Genomic DNA, 24,439 nt, shown 5'->3' on the forward strand with positions numbered 1-24,439 from the left:
CCAAATGAACAGAAAGGGCACCTATCTGATAGAGTAGCCGGAAGTGACGTTTACAGTAAGTGGCAAGCTAGCTTAGCAAAGAAGTCAACCAGAAATTTGGACTGGAAGGGATGGAGGCTGTGTACCACAGCCATCACTGACAACTGTTTTCCAATTTAAACTACTTGGAATCATAAAACCACTGACATTCCCTTCGTGACACAGGTAAGCATGATATAGTTTGATTCAGTCCCAGAAACGCAGCACGGTATTTCAACAAACGTCAAAAGTGACGTCTCTCTTTAACTAGCTTCCTACCTAGCCTACTGCTATGCGATAGCTAACTAGCTATCTATCCATGCCAGGTTATGCGGCTAGCTAACTGGGTAGCCACATTAACAAAAACCGGTTAAACAAACAGGACAGGTATTGGTTTCGCCAATACGTTAGCTAGCAGGAAGCTAATCGTAACTAGCTACATGGTGTAGCAAGCTCTAACCCTGTCACACAACTGCGTTCCTTCCGCAATTGCTGAACTGGCCGTCCGCAGACGCACTGGTATGTATAGCCTATCATAGAAGCCAGCTAACGTTAACTAGCTGCTTGTGTTTGTTCAGCTTTCCTACCTGAGTCATGTGATCTGGCTACTTAGTCAGCTACACAGACGTTGAGGTGACGAGGGGAAAGTCTCTGTGATTGGCACATTCACATTTCCAGTGGGAAATAAATCCAACCAATTGTACCAATTAGCTAAATTGATTCCACTTTTATGATCATAAGGTCCATATTGAAGTGGAGTGTAGCCTAACTTATACAATAACTTATAAAATATCCAGAGAGAGAGAGACTTTGGATATCATATTCCCACATTGCATTACATTTTTCTTAGGATATACAGTAGCTAGGTCTCCAAGCTTGCATACATATTTTGGTCTAATTCATACATTCATTCAGCTCTATTTCAATATCTGTCATCACTATTGAGATCCTCACATTAAGGCGAGATTCTGGAACATGAAATACTCTTTATTGAAATGACACGACTGCATTCAGGAATAATATAAGTGTAAATCTTTTCACAGCAGACACACTTCGATACCTTTTTGGCAAGCTCACTGTTGATTCAGAATGTCTCTGCTGTAACCAAGAAGCTTGATCTTGACATCTAGCCACTTAGATAGCAAGTTAGAAAACAAAAATGCATTTGCTGGAGCCCTGAGCTGGATATAATTTATTTGATACGTCTTACATTTCTTGTAGTTATATTTAACTTCTAGTTAGTTATAAGCAGTGGCGTAGCCCTAGTCCACACATTTAGTTTGGGACAGAATTTTCAGTTCATTGTTATGGCAACCGCTGTGTGAATCAGTGCTTTTTTTCTAGTGTGTGTTCCACAGTTTTTTGGCCATGATGTATTAGGCAATAATGAGAGACAGAAAGTTAGTCACACACACAGTGGGGAAGAAGCTGATTAATTAATGGGTTTTATGGACCGGTTGGTTCCCTCCCTGCTCAAGATTAAAGCCCTTGGCTCAGTCCACGTCCAGCAGTGTCCACTGACTCAATTATGGCTGTTGGCAACAACATCAGCACCAAACCCAGGTGTTGAGGAGAGCAATGATGTTATACCCTGCCTGCAGGAGACCGACAGGACAGATAGAGGCTTCAGACAGTGACTCAATAAGGTTTATAATTAAACATGGGGTCAATGGCTTCCTCACTAGTCTGTTTGGTGTGCAAACACACATCTCCATTATGTGTCCCAAATGGCACCCTATGCCCTATATAGTGCACTGCTTTTGTCCAGGTTCTAGTGCACTAAATGGGGAATAGAGTGCCATTTGAAACATAGGGCCCACTGCTTGATATGCTAATAGGATATTATGTCTGAATGTGTTCATTCACTCTGATCCTATTGTTGTCGTGCCGGGGTTTGGACAGCACTTGTCGGGATTTGTCAGACGCGAGTGCAGACAATGCATACTAATAATACAGAGATATTGACTCCTGTTCGGATCTGTCTCTCTCACTTCTAAGTCACTGATTTAGGAGGTTTGTGTAATCACACTTGCCCACTGTGTGTACTCTGCAGTACTGTGTGTGGTACACATCAGAGACATGGATAGCTCTGTCTACAGCCATCACAGGACACTTTAATGTGCAACATTTTGTGATTTTGCTCTCGGTGGCAAGCTGTCAGTGTGTGTTGCTAATAGACTAGGGTTTTTCTCCATACGAAAGGTGTGTGTGTTCAGCCTTTTTTTCAGAATATCATATAGTTGTACCCTCTGACCTCTTTGTCTCTCTTCCCCCCAGGGGTCAAAGGTCAGGCTGAGTCACCATGGAGTCCATGCTGAACAAGCTCAAGAGCACTGTCACCAAGGTGACGGCCGACATGACCAGCGCCGTCATGGGCAACCCGGTGACGCGTGAATTTGAAGTGGGCCGTCACATCGCCAGCGGTGGGCCCGGCATGTGCTGGAGGATCTACAACGGAACCAAGAAGTCAACCAAACAGGTGAGACTGGCTGGGGGCTTCATGGACTGTTCTATACTTAACTAGAACAATGTCTCCCAACCCAGTCCTTGGGCAGCCTGAGAACTTACACATTTGTTTTCCACAATTTGTTCAAAGGATAGATGGGACTCATTTTACCATCTCCAACTGACAAACTGTCAGTGGTTGTCCTGATGCAGATGGTAATTCCTGTCTTATTGTTTGTTCTTCCAGGAGGTGGCTGTGTTTGTGTTTGATAAAAAGATGGTGGAGAAGTATCAGAAGTTTGACAAGGACCAGATCATTGAGTCTCTGAAGAGAGGTGTGCAGCAGCTCACCAGACTGCGTCATCCTCGTCTGCTCACTGTCCAGCACCCACTGGAGGAGTCGAGGTGGGTTAAACTTAATTCAGACTATTTTAGGGATGTGTACTAGCTGCGGCCTAGTGGTTAGAGCGTTGGACTAGTAACCGGAAGGTTGCAAGTTCAAATCCCCGAGCTGACAAGGTACAAATCTGTCGTTCTGCCCCTGAACAGGCAGTTAACCCACTGTTCCTAGGCCGTCATTGAAAATATGAATTTGTTCTTAACTGACTTGCCTAGTTAAATAAAGGTAAAATAAAAGCTGCTACGGTGTCTCAAAAAGGACAAATAGTAATATTGCCACTTTTTTTTCTAGTTTTTCAAATGAGGGTATTTTAAGGGAGCATGTGAGCACATATGTTCACTTTGCCTAGGTGAGTTCTGCTAGGAGCCTTTACACACAAGTCATGCATACACACCCATGCAAAACATGGATACATACACACAACAGATGATGCATACACACATGCAGCAAGATGTGATGAAAAGTTTTGGGCCTTTCTTCCCCCCCAGGGGTCAAAGGTCAGGCTGAGTCACCATGGAGTCCATGCTGAACAAGCTCAAGAGCACTGTCACCAAGGTGACGGCCACTGTTACTCTCTGTTTAGGGACAAATAGCATTCTAGTTTGCTCTGTTCTTTTGTTAATTCTTTCCAGTGTGTCAAGTAATTATATTTTTGTTTTCTCATGATTTGGTTGGGTCTAATTGTGTTGCTGTCCTGGGGCTCTGTTTGTGTTTGAACAGAGCCCCAGGACCAGCTTGCTTAGGGGACTCTTCTCCATGTTCACCCCTCTGTAGAGGATGGCTTTGTTATGGATGGTTTGGTAATCTCTTCCTTTTAGGTGGTTGTAGAATTGAATGGCTCTTTTCTGGATTTTGATAAATAGAGGGTATTGGCCTAATTCTGCTCTGCATGCATTATTTGGTGTTTTATGTTGTACACAGAGGATATTTTTGCAGAATTCTGCATGCAGAGTCTACATTGGGTGTTTGTCCCATTTTGTAAATTCTTGGTTTGTGAGCGGTCCCCAGACCTCACAACCATAAAGGGTTCTATAACTGATTCATGTATTTTTAGCCAGATCCTAATTGGTATCTCTCACACTCGCTCTCTCTCTCTCTCTCTCACACTACCTCTCTCACTTGCCCTCTCTCTCTCACACTACCTCTCTACCTCTCTCTCTCACACTACCTCTCTCTCTCTCTCACACTACCTCTCTCTCTCACACTACCTCTCTCTCTCACACTACCTCTCTCTCTCACACTACCTCTCTCTCTCACACTACCTCTCTCTCTCTCTCTCTCTCACACACACACTACCTCTCTCGCTCTCTCTCTCTCTCACACACACTACCTCTCTCGCTCTCTCTCTCTCTCACACACACTACCTCTCTCTCTCTCACACACACTACCTCTCTCTCTCTCTCACACACTACCTCTCTCTCTCTCTCACACACTACCTCTCTCTCTCTCTCACACACTACCTCTCTCTCTCTCTCACACACTACCTCTCTCTCTCTCACACACTACCTCTCTCTCTCTCTCACACACTACCTCTCTCTCTCTCTCACACACTACCTCTCTCTCTCTCTCACACACTACCTCTCTCTCTCTCTCACACACTACCTCTCTCTCTCTCACACACTACCTCTCTCTCTCACACTACCTCTCTCTCACACTACCTCTCTCTCACACTACCGCTCTCCCTCTCTCTCGCACACTACCTCTCTCTCTCTCGCACACTACCTCTCTCTCTCTCTCACACTACCTCTCTCTCTCTCTCACACTACCTCTCTCTCTCTCTCACACTACCTCTCTCTCTCTCACACTACCTCTCTCTCTCTCACACTACCTCTCTCTCTCTCACACTACCTCTCTCTCTATAACACACTACCTCTCTCTCTATAACACACTACCTCTCTCTCTCTCACACACACTACCTCTCTCTCTTTCTCTCTTTCTCTCTCTCTCTCTCTCTCTCACACTACCTCTCTCTCTTTCTATCTCTCTCTCTCTCACACTACCTCTCTCTCTCACTCTTCTCTCTCTCTCTCTCACACTACCTCTCTCTCAATTCAATTCAATGGCTTTATTGGCATGGGAAACATGTGTTAACATTGCCAAAGCAAGTGAGGTAGACAACATACAAAGTGAATATATAAAGTGAAAAACAACAAAAATTAACAGTAAACATTACACATACAGAGGTTTCAAAACAGTAAAAACATTACAAATGTCATATTATATATATATATACAGTGTTTTAACAATGTACAAATGGTTAAAGGACACAAGATAAAATAAATAAGCATAAATATGGGTTGTATTTACAATGGTGTGTGTTCTTCACTGGTTGCCCTTTTCTCGTGGCAACAGGTCACAAATCTTGCTGCTGTGATGGCACACTGTGGAATTTCACCCAGTAGATATGGGAGTTTTTCAAAATTGGATTTGTTTTCGAATTCTTTGGATCTGTGTAATCTGAGGGAAATATGTCTCTCTACTATGGTCATATATTGGGCAGGAGGTTAGGAAGTGCAGCTCAGTTTCCACCACATTTTGTGGGCAGTGAGCACATAGCCTGTCTTCTCTTGAGAGCCATGTCTGCCTACGGCGGCCTTTCTCAATAGCAAGGCTATGCTCACTGAGTCTGTACATAGTCAAAGCTTTCCTTAATTTTGGGTCAGTCACAGTGGTCAGGTATTCTGCCGCTGTGTACTCTATGTTTAGGGCCAAATAGCATTCTAGTTTGCTCTTTTTTTGTTAATTCTTTCCAATGTGTCAAGTAATTATCTTTTTGTTTTCTCATGATTTGGTTGGGTCTAATTGTGCTGTTGTCCTGGGGCTCTGTAGGGTGTGTTTGTGTTTGTGAACAGAGCCCCAGGACCAGCTTGCTTAGGGGACTCTTCTCCAGGTTCATATCTCTGTAGGTGATGGCTTTGTTATGGAAGGTTTGTGAATCGCTTCCTTTTAGGTGGTTGTAGAATTTAACGGCTCTTTTCTGGATTTTGATAATTAGTGGGTATCGGCCTAATTCTGCTCTGCATGCATTATTTGGTGTTCTACGTTGTACACGGAGGATATTTTTGCAGAATTCTGCGTGCAGAGTCTCAATTTGGTGTTTGTCCCATTTTGTGAAGTCTTGGTTGGTGAGCGGACCCCAGACCTCACAACCATAAAGGGCAATGGGCTCTATGACTGATTCAAGTATTTTTAGCCAAATCCTAATTGGTATGTTGAAATTTATGTTTCTTTTGATGGCATAGAATGCCCTTCTTGCCTTGTCTCTCAGATCGTTCACAGCTTTGTGGAAGTTACCTGTGGCGCTGATGTTTAGGCCAAGGTATGTATAGTTTTTTGTGTGCTCTAGGGCAACAGTGTCTAGATGGAATTTGTATTTGTGGTCCTGGTGACTGGACCTTTTTTGGAACACCATTATTTTGGTCTTACTGAGATTTACTGTCAGGGCCCAGGTCTGACAGAATCTGTGCATAAGATTTAGGTGCTGCTGTAGGCCCTCCTTGGTTGGTGACAGAAGCACCAGATCATCGGCAAACAGCAGACATTTGACTTCGGATTCTAGCAGGGGGAGGCCGGGTGCTGCAGACTTTTCTAGTGCCCGCGCCAATTCGTTGATATATATGTTGAAGAGGGTGGGGCTTAAGCTTCCCTGTCTAACCCCACGACCCTGTGTGAAGAAATGTGTGTGTTTTTTGCCAATTTTAACCGCACACTTGTTGTTTGTGTACATGGATTTTATAATGTCGTATGTTTTACCCCCAACACCACTTTCCATCAGTTTGTATAGCAGACCCTCATGCCAAATTGAGTCGAAGGCTTTTTTGAAATCAACAAAGCATGAGAAGACTTTGCCTTTGTTTTGGTTTGTTTGGTTGTCAATTAGGGTGTGCAGGGTGAATACATGGTCTGTTGTACGATAATTTGGTAAAAAGCCAATTTGACATTTGCTCAGTACATTGTTTTCATTGAGGAAATGTACGAGTCTGCTGTTAATAATAATGCAGAGGATTTTCCCAAGGTTACTGTTGATGCATATTCCACGGTAGTTATTGGGGTCAAATTTGTCTCCACTTTTGTGGATTGGGGTGATCAGTCCTTGGTTCCAAATATTGGGGAAGATGCCAGAGCTAAGTATGATGTTAAAGAGTTTTAGTATAGCCAATTGGAATTTGTTGTCTGTATATTTGATCATTTCATTGAGGATACCATCAACACCACAGGCCTTTTTGGGTTGGAGGGTTTTTATTTTGTCCTGTAACTCATTCAATGTAATTGGAAAATCCAGTGGGTTCTGGTAGTCTTTAATAGATGATTCTAAGATCTGTATTTGATCATGTATATGTTTTTGCTCTTTATTCTTTGTTATAGAGCCAAAAAGATTGGAGAAGTGGTTTACCCATACATCTCCATTTTGGATAGATAATTCTTCTTGTTGTTGTTTGTTTAGTGTTTTCCAATTTTCCCAGAAGTGGTTAGAGTCTATGGATTCTTCAATTGCATTGAGCTGATTTCTGACATGCTGTTCCTTCTTTTTCCGTAGTGTATTTCCATAGTGAAGGCGTAGACTCAGGTTTTCCGGGTCTCTATGTTTTTGGTTGGACAGGTTTCTCAATTTCTTTCTTAGATTTTTGCATTCTTCATCAAACCATTTGTCATTATTGTTAATTTTCTTCGGTTTTCTATTTGAGATTTTTAGATTTGATAGGGAAGCTGAGAGGTCAAATATACTGTTAAGATTTTCTACTGCCAAGTTTACACCTTCACTATTACAGCGGAACGTTTTACCCAGGAAATTGTCTAAAAGGGATTGAATTTGTTGTTGCCTAATTGTTTTTTGGTAGGTTTCCAAACTGCATTCCTTCCATCTATAGCATTTCTTAATGTTACTCAGTTCCTTTGGCTTTGATGCCTCATGATTGATTATTGCTCTGTTTAAGTAGACTGTGATTTTGCTGTGGTCTGATAGGGGTGTCAGTGGGCTGACTGTGAACGCTCTGAGAGACTCTGGGTTGAGGTCAGTGATAAAGTAGTCTACAGTACTACTGCCAAGAGATGAGCTATAGGTGTACCTACCATAGGAGTCCCCTCGAAGCCTACCGTTGACTATGTACATACCCAGCGTGCGACAGAGCTGCAGGAGTTGTGACCCGTTTTTGTTGGTTATGTTGTCATAGTTGTGCCTAGGGGGGCATATGTGGGAGGGAATGCTGTCACCTCCAGGCAGGTGTTTGTCCCCCTGTGTGCTGAGGGTGTCAGGTTCTTGTCCGGTTCTGGCATTTAGGTCGCCACAGACTAGTACATGTCCCTGGGCCTGGAAATGATTGATTTCCCCCTCCAGGATGGAGAAGCTGTCTTCATTAAAGTATGGGGATTCTAGTGGGGGGATATAGGTAGCACACAGGAGGACATTTTTCTCTGTTAGGATAATTTCCTTTTGAATTTCTAGCCAAATGTAAAATGTTCCTGTTTTAATTAATTTAATGGAGTGAGTTAGGTCTGCTCTATACCAAATTAGCATACCCCCTGAGTCCCTTCCCTGTTTCACACCTGGTAGTTTGGTGGATGGGACTACCAGCTCTCTGTAACCTAGAGGGCAACCAGTGGGTCCGTCTCCTCTATACCAGGTTTCTTGCAGGATGACAATGTCTGTATTACCGATTTCTTTGGTGAAGTCCGGGTTTCTGCTCTTTAGGCCAAAGGCAGATGACCTCAGGCCTTGGATATTCCAGGATAATATAGTGAAGGCTTTTTGTTCCATAGAGTGTCCAATGTTGTTGGTCGTGGTTTCTCTCTCTCTCTCTCTCTCTCACACTACCGCTCTCTCTCACACTACCTCTCTCTCTCTCTCTCTCTATCTGTCTCTCTCTCTCTCACACTACCGCTCTCTCTCACACTACTCCTCTCTCTCTCACACTACCCCTCTCTCTCACACACTACCTCTCTCTCTCACACACTACCCCTCTCTCTCTCCCTCTCTCTCTCACACACTACCTCTCTCTCTCACACTACCTCTCTCTCTCACACTACCTCTCTCTCTCACACTACCTCTCTCTCTCACACACTACCCCTCTCTCTCACACATTACCTCTCTCTCTCTCTCTCTCTCTCTCTCACACACTACCTCTCTCTCTCACACACTACCCCTCTCTCTCCCTCTCTCTCTCTCTCTCTCTCTCTCTCACACACACTACCTCTCTCTCTCTCTCTCTCTCACTACCTCTCTCTCTCTCACTACCTTTCTCTCTCTCACACACTACCTCTCTCTCTCTCTCACACTACCTCTCTCTCTCTCTCACACTACCACTCTCTCTCACACTACCCCTCTCTCTCTCTCACACACTACCTCTCTCACTCACTCTCTTTCTCTACCTTTTTATTACTCAATCCTTCCTCTAGTTCACCATCATCTCCTGTTTCTTTTGTTCTTTATCTGACTGTTCCTCTTCTCTTTTCTCTGTCATTTTTAACACACTCCTTCTTTCTTCATCGTTGTTTGTTTGTAATAATTGACACTGTTGTTTCCTCTCTCCCTCCCTCCTTCAGGGACTGCCTGGCGTTCTGTACAGAGCCAGTGTTTGCCAGTCTGTCCAATGTGCTGGGTCAGTGGGACAACCTGCCCAGCCCCGTGCCCACAGACATCAAGGACTACAAGCTGTACGACGTGGAGACCAAGTATGGCCTGTTGCAGGTGGGACCCAATACACACACATGCAATCGTGCACATACACACACACAGTCTGAAATGAACACACACATGTCTTGTTGCTATGTATATTGCTTGGCAGATGTATGTTTCAAACCCAATTGAACTAACCACACCTCTCTTTCTGTTTATATATTTTTGGGGATAATTGATTAGATTGTACTCCCCTGCCAAGTCACACAGCTATTTAAAGGGGCAATCTGTGATTGCTATACACATTTATTTTCTTCTTATAAATCAATTATATCTACCCATTGATTCTTGAAGAATATAACTTAGAAATGCCTCATGAGCTTAGTTCAACTGTCGTACCCCATCAGAACCCAAAGCTTGTTTTACTAATTTGTTTGTTATTGTAAACAAACACTAGTCTTAAAACATGGTTAAAACTATAATGTTGATGTAATGGATGATCAATTCTTGCATCCATAGCTCTGTCTAGGAATTTGGGGGTGGTAAACATTTTCCAGCCCCACACTTCGGCTTTTTACCAAAATATTGGCGGAGTTGCGCTTTGTTATTGTATGAACTGCAGATTGCCTCTTTAAGGAGGAATGCTGGGAAATGTCAATGCTACATAATTGTTCTGGGTATGAAAAAACCCCTCTGTCAAGTACAACTTGAATTTGTGTGTTATGTACGTCTACTAAAATGCCTGGGACATGTGAGATGAAGTAATCAGACTGTAATTTACTGATCCCCAAGTCTTTAGTTAATATCACAGATTGTCTTTCTGCTCACTGTCTTACCTCTCCTATCTTTATCTGCTTCATGCCTCTTTTCCTTATCTTTTTCACTCTCGTTCTACTTTGTTATATCCTCTCCCTGTGACTACTCTCATCTCTCTCTCTTCTCCCTCCCTCTCTCTCCCCCTCCTCCACATCTCCCTCAGATCTCGGAGGGCTTGTCATTCCTACACAGCGGGGTGAAGATGGTCCATGGGAACCTGTGTCTGGAGAACGTCATCCTCAATAAGAGCGGAGCCTGGAAGATCATGGGCTTTGACTTCAGCATCTCCTCCACCAACCCCTCCGATGCCGAGGTGAGACGCTCAGCGCATCTGCCTGTGTGCACCTGTATGTATCTCTTCCTCTGTGTGTATCTGTATATATCCTTACATACCTGTCTTCACCTCCCTCCCTCCTTCCCCCAGCCCAAGTATTCCTGTAAGGAGTGGGAGCCCAACCTGCCGCCGCTCTGCCTGCCCAACCCAGAGTATCTGGCCCCCGAGTACATCCTGTCGGTGAGCTGCGACGCCGCCTCGGACATGTACTCGCTGGGCGTGGTGATGCACGCCGTCTTCAACGAGGGCAAGCCCGTGTTCCAGGTCAACAAGCACGACATCTTCAAGAGCTTCAGCCGACAGCTGGACCAGGTGAGGGGGCGGGAAGTGAGATGAAGGCTTGATGGCCAGAAGTCCACCTGATTGCTAGTAAAAAATATACATCAAAGTTGTGAGTTCTGGCCCTCTTCATAAAGTTAGAGTTCTCTGGAGCGACAGCACCCAAGGACCTCATTCAGACAGCAGACCTTAGTTAGAATCACGTCTTAGCATTTTGGGGAGAAAAGGACAGAGATATTAATGCCCAAGTGCACTGCAATATTTGTAATGCTTCATTGATTCCACACTTTTTTTATTTGTAAATCTCTCTCTCTCGCCCCCCCCCCCCCTCCCCCCCTGTCTGTCCATAGCTCAGCAGACTGAGCCCCACCATGTTGAATAAGATTCCTGAGGAGGTGAGAGAGCACGTCAAGATGCTGCTGAGTGTCACGCCCAACGTCCGGCCTGACGCTGACCAGATGACCAAGGTCAGATCACCCCCCGTGTCACCAACTATGACCTTGTGTCACTAATACAACAGGATACATTATACTTTTTACATATTAAAACCCGCTCACCGAGTTAGCTAACTGATAAATACTTAGAAATACCTTTTAGATTTGATGATTCATTAATAAAGCTAAACTTGAATATGTGTCGTCTGTTGAATATGTGTCGTCTGTTGAATATGTGTCGTCTGTTGAATATGTGTCGTCTGTTGAATATGTGTCGTCGGTTGAATATGTGTCGTCTGTTGAATATGTGTCGTCTGTTGAATATGTGTCGTCTGTTGAATATGTGTCGTCTGTTGAATATGTGTCGTCGGTTGAATATGTGTCGTCTGTTGAATATGTGTCGTCGGTTGAATATGTGTCGTCGGTTGAATATGTGTCGTCGGTTGAATATGTGTCGTCTGTTGAATATGTGTCGTCTGTTGAATATGTGTCGTCTGTTGAATATGTGTCGTCTGTTGAATATGTGTCGTCTGTTGAATATGTGTCGTCGGTTGAATATGTGTCGTCGGTTGAATATGTGTCGTCTGTTGAATATGTGTCGTCTGTTGAATATGTGTCGTCTGTTGAATATGTGTCGTCTGTTGAATATGTGTCGTCTGTTGAATATGTGTCGTCTGTTGAATATGTGTCGTCTGTTGAATATGTGTCGTCTGTTGAATATGTGTCGTTGGTTGAAGGCCCGTTTCAAGATCGTCTTCCTAAAAAGTGATTTCAGAGAATTGAAACAAGATGAAGTCATTGATCCTGCTTTATGCCATTACCACCCAGTTGAGTTGAATAATCCCTTCTCTGTGTCTGGGTGCTTCAGATCCCCTTCTTTGATGACGTGGGGGCGGTGACGCTGGCCTACTTTGACTCCCTCTTCCAGAGGGACAACCTGCAGAAGTCCCAGTTCTACAAAAACCTGCCCAAGGTCTTGCCCAAGCTACCCAAGGTTAGTGTTCACTGTGTGTGTGGTGAGTGTGTTGCTCTTACAGGTCATTTTAGTGTCCTAGTTGTACATTCCTACAGTAGAATGCTTCATGCTCAGTGGACAGGTAGTTTGGAACGTGGTCTTCAATAATCCAGTCAAATTGGGATTGGCCATTTTGCAAATATGTGCTCAAAGGTGATTTAATAAAAATGATTCTGATTAAAGCCACTATTCCTAGCCTCTTTGTGTCCTGTCTCTTCCTCTCCACCCCAGAGAGTGGTGGTGTATCGTATCCTCCCAGCCCTCGCCTCGGAGTTTGTGAACCCAGACATGGTGCCGTTCGTCCTGCCCAACGTGCTGCTGATCGCAGAGGAGTGTACCAAGGACGAGTACGTCAGACTCATCCTGCCGGACCTCAGCCCTGTGTTCAAGCAGCAGGAGCCTGTCCAGGTACACACACACACACACACACAGGATGCAAAGGACACACACATACAGTGTATCCCCATACCCAGTTTTCAGGCCTACCTTCTATGTTTTCTTGATGTGTGTTACAGGGATGGCATGGTTAGATAAGACTAGAGGATGCTATATGCTTTATCTGGTGACAGGGCTGTATATATCATACTGTTTCTCTCTTCTCCTTTCCACGCCTTCAGGCAAGCAATATGGTGAGTGGTCTTTGCTAAGCGTAGTTGTGTGTGTGTGTAACACTCTAATGCTTAAAAAAAGAGCTCACTTTATTCCTAGTTTCATTTCACTGGTAGTTACCTATCTCTCTCTTTTTATCTGTCACTCTCCCGTCATTAAGCCTGGATGAACCGCGTTTAACCCTCTGTGTCTCTCAGATCCTGCTGATCTTCCTGCAAAAGATGGACCTGCTGCTGACCAAGACCCCACCGGAGGACATTAAGAACAGCGTTCTGCCCATGGTCTACAGAGCCCTGGAGGCCCCCTCCATCCAGATACAGGTACCACGGACAGGCACATCATGAGTTTACAAAGGGTTTATTCCACCGGCAGAAAGAGAACTGCAATACTAATGAAATAAGGTTTAGAGTTGAGGTTAAAGTTAGTTTGAGTGTGATTTAAGGTAAGTGTAAATTAGCATACTGTTGTCCGTTGCCATTTTCTGCCCGTTAAAAATACACTGCCTTGATTTAATGCGTCATTTGTTGGCCAGGTACTGTACACTGTAAAAGACAGACATCTATATTTACCTATCCAAATGAGTCAGTGATGTAGTGAAGGAAGTAAAGTGTAGGAAGATAACTGCAGCGTTAACGTCTAAACACTAATTGTGGTACAAGTTGCCCCTAACCACAGCTCTAGAATCCCATTTCCTGTCCCCAAATCCTAAACTAACCATTGAGAGGATAAGAAAAACCTGACCCTGGACCAGCGGTTAGCAGCACATTCAACCAACTCTGTAAAGCTCACATGGGAACCTCCATAGAGATTCTATAATACGCCTGACCAAGACAGACTATATTTTGGCTTTGCTATGATCCCAATGTCCATTTGAGAGTTCTAGGCTCTATGTGATTCTATGAAAACCCCTGCCGTTAAGTCATCAGCAATGCTGTGCCATATATTTGTGTGCCCCTCCCAGGAGCTGTGTTTGAACATAATCCCTACCTTCGCCAACCTGATTGAGTATCCCTCCATGAAGAACGCACTCATCCCCCGCATCAAGTCTGCCTGTCTACAGACCTCCTCACTTGCAGTCAGTCTCTCACTTTCATTTGACTCTCTCTCTCTGTCTCTGTCTCTGTGTTGATCAAATGCACATGGTTGTTTTTGACTGACCATTGATTGACAGGTGACAGAAATATTCTGATTGTGTGTGCGTATGTTTGACCTGTGTGTGTAGGTGAGGGTGAACTCCCTGGTGTGCCTGGGGAAGATTCTGGAGTACCTAGACAAATGGTACGTCATTGACGAGATCCTTCCCTTCCTGCAACAGATCCCCTCCAGAGAACCAGCTGTACTCATGGGGGTTTTAGGTAACGGAACATCTAGAACGTCTTAGAATCCAAATGATAGTCCTAGGGATCTCAACAGAAAATGATCAGTACTGTTAAAGAGTTCTATCTTATTTTAGAATCCCTTAGGATAAAATGAGTCAACTCACCTAGGATAAAATGAGTCAACTCACCTAGGATGAAATGAGTCAACTCACCTAGGATGAAATGAGTCAACTCACCTAGGATGAAATGAGTCAACTCACCTAGGATGAAATGAGTCAACTCACCTAGGATGAAATGAGTCAACTCACCTAGGATGAAATGAGTCAACTCACCTAGGATGAAATGAGTCAACTCACCTAGGATGAAATGAGTCAACTCACCTAGGATGAAATGAGTCAACTCACCTAGGATGAAATGAGTCAACTCACCTAGGATGAAATGAGTCAACTCACCTAGGATGAAATGAGTCAACTCACCTAGGATGAAATGAGTCAACTCACCTAGGATGAAATGAGTCAACTCACCTAGGATGAAATGAGTCAACTCACCTAGGATGAAATGAGTCAACTCACCTAGGATGAAATGAGTCAACTCACCTAGGATGAAATGAGTCAATTATCCTAGGATGAAATGAGTCAATTATCCTAGGATGAAATGAGTCAATTATCCTAGGATGAAATGAGTCAATTATCCTAGGATGAAATGAGTCAATCCTCCTAGGATGAAATGAGTCAATCCTCCTAGGATGAAATGAGTTAATTCTCCTAGGATGAAATGAGTCAATTCTCCTAGGATGAAATTAGTCAATTCTCCTAGGATGAAATGAGTCAATTCTCCTAGGATGAAATGAGTCAATTCTCCTAGGATGAAATGAGTCAATTCTCCTAGGATGAAATGAGTCAATTCTCCTAGGATGAAATGAGTCAATCCTCCTAGGATGAAATGAGTTAATCCTCCTAGGATGAAATTACTAATTGAAGTAGGGTAACACTTAAAAACATGATCTATCGCTTTAACAGTATTGCTGCATTGATTGTTGTGGTTCTGATTTATTGTGGAATGGTTGTTTCCTCCCATAGGGATCTACAAGTGTACCTTCTCCCATAAGAAACTGGGCATCCCCAAAGAGCACCTAGCTGCTAAGAGTCTGCCTCACCTAGTCTCGCTCAGTATAGACAACAACCTCAACCTCAATCAGGTAGGTTGATGCGCACACACACACACACACATACACTCAGAAGTTGTATTCCAACCCTCTCTCTGTGTGTTTCAGTTTAACTCCTTCATGGCTGTGATCAAAGACATGCTGACTCGTATGGAGGCAGAGCACAAGACCAAACTGGAGCAGCTACACAGCATGCAGGAACAACAGAGGTATCAGTCAAATCACTCCCTCCTGTCTTCCTCTGACGTTGTAATGTCAGGTGCACCAGTACAGTGAGATGTCTTTCTTGCAGCTCAAACCCCAACAATGCAGTAATCAATAACAATGTTTTACTAAAAATCAATGATGATGAATCCATAACAATGTTTTACTCAAAATAACAAGGTAGAACAAAAACACATGAGATATAAGAACAACATGATAAAGTAATGCATACTATATACAGGGTCAGTTCCAGTAGGGATACTGGAGTGTTGGAGGTAGATATGTATAGGGGTAAGGTTACTATATACAGGGTCAGTTCCAGTAGGGATACTGGATCGATAGAGGTAGATATGTATAGGGGTAAGGTTACTATATACAGGGTCAGTTCCAGTAGGGATACTGGAGTGTTGGAGGTAGATATGTATAGGGGTAAGGTTACTATATACAGGGTCAGTTCCAGTAGGGATACTGGATCGATAGAGGTAGATATGTATAGGGTAAGGTTACTATATACAGGGTCAGTTCCAGTAGGGATACTGGAGTGATGGAGGTAGGGATACTGGAGTGATATATGTATAGGGTAAGGTTACTATATACAGGGTCAGTTCCAGTAGGGATACTGGAGTGATGGAGGTAGATATGTATAGGGTAAGGTTACTATATACAGGGTCAGTTCCAGTAGGGATACCGGATCAATAGAGGTAGATATGTATAGGGGTAAGGTTACTATATACAGGGTCAGTTCCAGTAGGGATACTGGAGTGTTGGAGGTAGATATGTATAGGGGTAAGGTTACTATATACAGGGTCAGTTCCAGTAGGGATACCGGATCAATAGAGGTAGATATGCATAGGGGTAAGGTTACTATATACAGGGTCAGTTCCAGTAGGGATACTGGATCGATAGAGGTAGAAATGTATAGGGTAAGGTTACTATATACAGGGTCAGTTCCAGTAGGGATACTGGAGTGATGGAGGTATATATGTATAGGGTAAGGTTACTATATACAGGGTCAGTTCCAGTAGGGATACTGGATCAATAGAGGTAGATATGTATAGGGTTAAGGTTACTATATACAGGGTCAGTTCCAGTAGGGATACTGGATCGATAGAGGTAGATATGTATAGGGTAAGGTTACTATATACAGGGTCAGTTCCAGTAGGGATACTGGAGTGATTGAGGTAGATATGTATAGGGTAAGGTTACTATATACAGGGTCAGTTCCAGTAGGGATACTGGAGTGATTGAGGTAGATATGTATAGGGTAAGGTTACTATATACCGGGTCAGTTCCAGTAGGGATACTGGAGTGATGGAGGTAGATATGTATAGGGGTAAGGTTACTATATACAGGGTCAGTTCCAGTAGGGATACTGGATCAATAGAGGTAGATATGTATAGGGGTAAGGTTACTATATACAGGGTCAGTTCCAGTAGGGATACTGGAGTGATTGAGGTAGATATGTATAGGGTGAGGTTACTATATACAGGGTCAGTTCCAGTAGGGATACTGGATCGATAGAGGTAGATATGTATAGGGGTAAGGTTACTATATACAGGGTCAGTTCCAGTAGGGATACTGGAGTGATGGAGGTAGATATGTATAGGGGTAAGGTTACTATATACAGGGTCAGTTCCAGTAGGGATACTGGATCAATAGAGGTAGATATGTATAGGGGTAAGGTTACTATATACAGGGTCAGTTCCAGTAGGGATACTAGAGTGATTGAGGTAGATATGTATAGGGTAAGGTTACTATATACAGGGTCAGTTCCAGTAGGGATACTGGATCAATAGAGGTAGATATGTATAGGGGTAAGGTTACTATATACAGGGTCAGTTCCAGTAGGGATACTGGAGTGATGGAGGTAGATATGTATAGGGGTAAGGTTACTATATACAGGGTCAGTTCCAGTAGGGATACTGGAGTGATGGAGGTAGATATGTATAGGGTAAGGTTACTATATACAGGGTCAGTTCCAGTAGGGATACTGGAGTGATGGAGGTAGATATGTATAGGGTAAGGTTACTATATACAGGGTCAGTTCCAGTAGGGATACTGGATCGATAGAGGTAGATATGTATAGGGTAAGGTTACTATATACAGGGTCAGTTCCAGTAGGGATACTAGAGTGATGGAGGTAGATATGTATAGGGTAAGGTTACTATATACAGGGTCAGTTCCAGTAGGGATACTAGAGTGATTGAGGTAGATATGTATAGGGTAAGGTTACTATATACAGGGTCAGTTCCAGTAGGGATACTGGAGTGATGGAGGTAGATATGTATAGGGTGAGGTTACTATATACAGGGTCAGTTCCAGTAGGGATACTGGAGTGATGGAGGTAGATATGTATAGGGGTAAGGTTACTATATACAGGGTCAGTTCCAGTAGGGATACTGGAGTGATTGAGGTAGATATGTATAGGGTAAGGTTACTATATACAGGGTCAGTTCCAGTAGGGATACTAGAGTGATGGAGGTAGATATGTATAGGGTAAGGTTACTATATACAGGGTCAGTTCCAGTAGGGATACTGGATCGATAGAGGTAGATATGTATAGGGTAAGGTTACTATATACAGGGTCAGTTCCAGTAGGGATACTGGATCGATAGAGGTAGATATGTATAGGGTAAGGTTACTATATACAGGGTCAGTTCCAGTAGGGATACTGGAGTGATTGAGGTAGATATGTATAGGGTGAGGTTACTATATACAGGGTCAGTTCCAGTAGGGATACTAGAGTGATGGAGGTAGATATGTATAGGGTGAGGTTACTATATACAGGGTCAGTTCCAGTAGGGATACTGGATCGATAGAGGTAGATATGTATAGGGTAAGGTTACTATATACAGGGTCAGTTCCAGTAGGGATACTGGAGTGATTGAGGTAGATATGTATAGGGGTAAGGTTACTATATACAGGGTCAGTTCCAGTAGGGATACTGGAGTGATGGAGGTAGATATGTATAGGGTAAGGTTACTATATACAGGGTCAGTTCCAGTAGGGATACTAGAGTGTTGGAGGTAGATATGTATAGGGTAAGGTTACTATATACAGGGTCAGTTCCAGTAGGGATACTAGAGTGATGGAGGTAGATATGTATAGGGTAAGGTTACTATATACAGGGTCAGTTCCAGTAGGGATACTGGATCGATAGAGGTAGATATGTATAGGTTTGTGTGTTGGAGTGTCTGTGTGCCTAGTGTGTAGGGCCCTGTGAGTGTGCATAGAGATGGTCAGACATTTGTATTGTATTCCCCATGCACACTCACAGGGCTCTACACACTATATAATGTTGTAGACTTCTGTTCTTTCTGTATTTACTATCTTCCTACTTCTCCTTTTATTAGTCAACAATGACTCAGGAAAGATGATGCAAGTTAATGTTCAGAATCTGACTGGAAAGATGATGCAAGTTAATGTTCAGAATCTGACTGGAAAGATGATGCAAGTTAATGTTCAGAATCTGATTGGAAAGATGAGGGTTGTGTCGTATTTATTGTTTGTGCGAGACAAATTCCCCTGAATGAAATAGTTTGAGCTATTCTGTCTGTCCTCAGGAGTATGAATATTAATACCAGTCAGACCAACCAATCGGAAGAGACGAAGCGCACCTCCAGCCCTGGCAACCAGGTGAGGGGTCATTTCCTTGACAACGAGGGGAGAGGCGATTGCCCGGATGAGGCAAATGCATGATTTAATGAAGGCTTGATGTATGTGATTTCATACACTTATAAGGCCAAATGTATCATAAAGATGCATGGGTTAGTGTTAGGGCTTATTGAAACCGTTGTCTTTTTCCAGATTGATGATGTCTTTGGAGGGAGTTCTGGGAGTGCAGGGGTTAATGGGAAAGCGAACGGAAACTCGGCATCAGCTCCCCAGCTCAACAGAGTACGTACTCTGCATCTTATTCAGTAGGCACAGACCTGAGCAAACGTATTGCAGTGGAAGTCTGTTAACGTTCCTGTTAAATTAGCTTGGGTGGTGCATGTTCTGTTGGACTCTCTTTTTGTGATTGAACGTTACCAAACCCATCTCATCTATCCTAACCTTGTATAGCTACTAGTGTATATTTCAGGGATAAGGGGTTATTATTAAGGTTTTCTGTTCTTTCTCCCTTCTCCCGCTCTGTCTCTCTTCTCTCTCTCTCCTCCTCTCTCTCTCCCTCTCTCCCGCTCTGTCTCTCTCCTACTCTCTCTCTTCTGCTCTGTCCCTCTCCTCCTCTCTCTCTCCCTCTCTCCTGCTCTGTCCCTCTCCTCCTCTCTCACTCCCTCTCTCTGTCCCTCTCCTCCTCTCCCTCTCCTCCTCTCTCTGTCCCTCTCCTCCTCTCTGTCCCTCTCCTCCTCTCTCTCTCTTGCTCTGTCCCTCTCCTCTCCCTCTCCTCCTCTCTCTGTCCCTCTCCTCCTCTCTCTGTCCCTCTCCTCCTCTCTCTCGCTCTGTCCCTCTCCTCCTCTCTCTCTCTCTGTCCCTCTCCTCCTCTCTCTCTCTCTCTGTCCCTCTCCTCCTCTCTCTCTCTCACGCTGTCCCTCTCCTCCTCTCTCCCCCTCTCTCTCGCTCTGTCTCTCTCCTCCTCTCTCTCTCTGTCCCTCTCCTCTCTCTCTCTGTCCCTCTCCTCCTCTCTCTCTGTCCCTCTCCTCCTCTCTCTCTCCCTCTCGCTCTGTCCCTCTTCTCCTCTCTCTCTCTCGCTCTGTCCCTCTCCTCTCTCTCTCTCTCTCTCTCTCTCTGTCCATCTCCTCTCTCTCTCTCTCTCTCTGTCCCTCTCCTCTCTCTCTCTCTGTCCCTCTCCTCCTCTCTCTCTCTCCTCCTCTCTCTCTCCTCCTCTCTCTCTCTCCTCCTCTCTCTCCTCTCTCTCTCCTCTCTCTCTCCTCTCTCTCTCTCTCTCTCTCTCTCTCTCTCTCTCTCTCTCTCTCTCTCTCTCTCTCTCTCTCTCTCTCTCTCTCGCTCTCTCTCTCGCTCTCTCGCTCTATAGATGTCTCTGACTCTGGAGGAGAAGCAGCGGTTAGCCAAGGAGCAGGAACAGGCAGCCAAACTAAGAAACCAGCCAGCACTAGCCCCCCAGAGTATCAAACCAGCTACTCCTTCTACCCAGGTAGTAGACATACACACACATACTCATGTGAAAATGTATAGTTCCTTACTTGGAAGCCATCCATGGTTACATGTTTTGATATATATATCAATATATCTGTAGAATTTATTAGTTTGATGTTTTAGAGTGATGTAATCTACTTTAGTTTCCACTTCAAACCTGCCACCTATTTGTCATTGAGATGATAAGCTGATTTGACCTGATGTGTTTGGCAGGCCAAGGACCTGACCAGCTGCCTGCTGAACAATATGACATCCCTGGGCAGCCTGTCCCTCACCTCTCCCCCCAGACCAGGCCTCATCCAGGGCAGCACCATCTCAGCCTACCCCTCCACCACCCCCATGGGCTCTATGGCCAGCAACGGCTACAACCCAACCATGGGCTTCCAGACAGGGGGGCAGGGCATGCGGCCCCCCGGCCCCGGCCTCTACGGAGGGATGGCCACCACCACCAGCACCCCTAACTTTGGCGCCCTGACCCACAACCAAGGGAGTACCAACACCCCTGACATGTCTGCCTTGGACTCCTTGTTCACTTCCAACAAGCCCAAAGTCAGCCTCAACCAAATGGCTCCTCCCAAGCCCACCCCTGGGACCACCGCCACCCCCTGGCTTAATCAGTTTGGTTCAGCCCAGCCCAGTCAGACTGCCCCGATGCAGGGCGCGCCATTAGTCATGGGAGGGGTGACCAGCGGGTTCGGGATGCAGGCCAACCCTTTCTTCAGCCCGCAGAACTTCTCTCAGCCCACGGCCGCTCCCGTAATGAACGCGGGTGGTGGGCTCAGACACAGTTCGTCCGTCAACAACGACCTGAAAGACCTATTTGGCTGAAAACAACTTTCCCCTCTTTTAATGACGACAGACTGATGAAAAAGGGAGGTGGACTTTTGAACTGCAAACAAGAAGAAAGACAAATCCACTTTTTGGACCGACTGTGAAAATGATGATGAAATTCACTTGATATTTGTTGCTATTTGTATTTTAATCTTCTGTGGTTTGGGTTGCAGTGTGGTTCTTCTAAGCTCCCATCGGACTGAAGACTCAGCTTTTCAATCTGCACGCGGATTCCAAACCGTCTTGACTAGAGAGAGAGAGTGAGGGGAAAAGACACTATCGTTGTGTTCTGCTCTCAGTAATGTTTGTGGGGGTTTCATATCGTTTCTTACCTGAGACACTTTGGGGTGAAAGGTTTATTCTAGAATGCATCTCTTCTCCATAATCCCTGTTCTATGTGCTAGGATGAGCAGTGGCATGGAGACCAGTCTTTCTCAGCCCATTCCTTTTTAGCCCAGCGCTAACACATGTTATTCATGCTGCCACCTCAGCAGCCTGCTATATCATATCAACGTGGTTATTTTTAGTGGGGTCCTGTTGCTTTGAGGACGACAATCCAGGAGAGCTGTAGAATCGCCGGCTAAACCGCACGGGGCGGAAAGGCCAAGTCTCCATGGAAACGGTCTCTGCAGTAACACCCCACTCCATTTGGGGATTTTTAGTACCCATGCTTTCTGTTCTCTGCCTAGAATGAGATGATGGATAAGGATTCAACAGTGATGTCAAGATTCTTACAGTATAGATGAATCCAAATTAAACTGAATGGAAGGGAAAATCTAATGGAAGCTTATTGGTTGCGTACACAGTTTAGCAGATGTTATAGTGGGTGCGGTGAAATGTTACTGGCAATTCTGCAGTTTCTACATCTGACCTAAAAAAAAAGGGTATTTTCTGAGCAGAAATCCAATTCAACGACCAGTTTGAAAAGGGAGGGGTTGATTGTGTTTAGGCAATTAGTCTGGTTAGGGATTGTTATCCACACAGAATCCTGTGCGTGCTGTGAGGGTGACCGTTACACACGGCTACCTTCCTCATTGAAGTAACTCACCTGCATATGTACTGAATGGTTTGCTGTAAGGGAGTGATTGGTCGATATATACTGGGAATTGTGAATGAATGTGAAGTAGTATACACATGTGTGCATATTGAAATGTCAGCACAATCCTAATTCATTGAGTTAGTTTGCCTGGTGTCTGGTGACTTTAGCCCTGTGTGTTCCTGTTTTGTAATACCCCCTCTGACTTCATCAATGGGTTCCCTTCCATCATGTTACTGACCTGACCAAGCTGGGACACCACCAACAATTGTGATCCTGTTGAAATGTGGTGAATTTAGTTATGAATTATTTTATTCCATGCATCAAACCAGGCTGCTTTCAACAAAGCAAGCAGTCCATGCATTTTAAGTTAATCGTTGGACATATCAAATGTACTATCAAATGCAGTTTTTATATATATATCATGAGTTGAGCACTTTTTCATTAAAGGGGACCTGTCCTAAATTGTAGATAAATAAATCTATTTAAAATGGGAGAGCTCTTAAAGGGGCCCTTGGGTTGTTGTGCTCTTGTGATGATGAATGAGAGGCCTTAGAGGCGCGCTGTGTGCAGTAATAATCCTTGGGGTGGAACTAAGTCTGGGGCTGCATCTCAATAGTCAAAAGTAGCCTCTGTTCCTCGTCCCCTTTGCGTATCTCCTTCCCTTTATCTGCACTGAAATCCCAGGGTAAGGTGAAAGCCCTATGGGCCAAATGGGACAGGAGTGTCACCTCACCTATCCACCTGTTGCAGACTAGTGCAGGTGAAGGAAGGAGATGAGAAAAGGATGCCATTGTAGACTTTTGAGACCAACCCCCTTGTGTGAATCCTCACTGAATGCTGTTTGCAGACTGGGGATGTAGGTTTTGTTAACTGAACACATGCTAATTTATATTCACAGGTCTTTGTTGGATTAAAATGAATAATTATGTCTACTGTAAACCGTGACTAGGTGAGCTGGCACTGAGCTGGCACAATGATAATGTCATGGGCTAGTGTATAACAAAAAGGTGGGCCTTCTGGTTTGTAAAACCTCTCTATTGGACACAAGTGATGGAGGTCTGTCCTGATTGGGCGAAGACCTCTCTGATGTCCATCTTTCACGAAAGGTAGCTGCAATGTTCATGTGATTGTAACTATGACGACGGAAGCCTTTTTGAGGGCGAGAACTGGATTGCATTTCCTGTCATTGTGACTCGTGCGTTTGGACGCGAGGACAAAAAAGAACCTATTCTTCTACAAGAGTTCTGATCCTTTGTATACTACTGCTGTCATATGTGTCGTGTGGCCTCTATGAACTATGTATTGTGTGGTGTTGTCTGAGGTGGTTCAATGAAAACCTGTACATATATATGAAAATACACAATCTAATATTCTCTATGATGTCTGTGTATTTGAGTCTGAGCCAGAGATTTGAAAAGTAACTTTTGAGTTCTAGAATAAGATGGCCTCAACAGTAGAGACTTGAAAATCACCTTTATTCAAACTAAAGACAATGAAAATGTACATGCTAGAACATGCTCAAAAGGCTTGTTCCTTTTGTACCATTGGCAGTGAGAGGGTTCTTTCTACAGATCACATTTTAAAAAATATATTGTGCAGATTGTCAGAAGCTACTTTTCTAATAACAGTATTGGTTTTTAAGTATATGCACAATGTAAAAAAAAAACAACAGGAAATCCATGAATACATATGTAAACAAGTTTCATTTTTAGGAGGAAGTGGAATGGAAGGGGTTCCATCTCAATACCGGACAGTGACTTGTCTTCACTGTGCACATGAAGAAATGGAGTTGGGAGGAAGCCACTTTAGACAATTGAGATG

At 44.1% G+C, this 24,439-nt stretch overlaps 1 protein-coding gene across 1 annotated transcript; it reads left to right on the plus strand.

Annotated features, from left to right (window-relative positions):
- Window positions 1–8: 8 nt before the first annotated feature.
- On the plus strand, window positions 9–23,995 carry LOC110490572 (SCY1-like protein 2). The gene is made up of 18 exons (XM_036944940.2): window positions 9–204; window positions 2,296–2,497; window positions 2,711–2,868; window positions 9,404–9,548; window positions 10,456–10,605; window positions 10,717–10,938; window positions 11,256–11,372; window positions 12,208–12,333; window positions 12,586–12,762; window positions 13,161–13,283; window positions 13,925–14,038; window positions 14,186–14,318; window positions 15,362–15,480; window positions 15,556–15,656; window positions 19,215–19,287; window positions 19,459–19,548; window positions 20,627–20,746; window positions 20,962–23,995. The coding sequence occupies exons 2-18, from the start codon at window positions 2,321–2,323 to the stop codon at window positions 21,574–21,576; spliced, it is 2,760 nt and encodes a 919-aa protein (XP_036800835.1). The 5' UTR covers window positions 9–204; window positions 2,296–2,320; the 3' UTR covers window positions 21,577–23,995.
- The last annotated feature ends 444 nt before the right edge of the window (window positions 23,996–24,439 follow it).

Source organism: Oncorhynchus mykiss, chromosome 15, assembly GCF_057628025.1.
Source record: "Oncorhynchus mykiss isolate SJ-2025 chromosome 15, ASM5762802v1, whole genome shotgun sequence".
NCBI classification, from domain to species: Eukaryota; Metazoa; Chordata; class Actinopteri; order Salmoniformes; family Salmonidae; genus Oncorhynchus; species Oncorhynchus mykiss.

Bases quoted from the DNA above. Each gene is read 5' to 3' on its own strand.
- LOC110490572 (XM_036944940.2), top strand. From the start codon at position 2,321: ATGGAGTCCATGCTGAACAAGCTCAAGAGCACTGTCACCAAGGTGACG. The intron at 9,549-10,455 runs GTGGGACCCAAT...CATCTCCCTCAG, and splicing joins CCAAGTATGGCCTGTTGCAG to ATCTCGGAGGGCTTGTCATT. The intron at 10,939-11,255 runs GTGAGGGGGCGG...GTCTGTCCATAG, and splicing joins TCAGCCGACAGCTGGACCAG to CTCAGCAGACTGAGCCCCAC.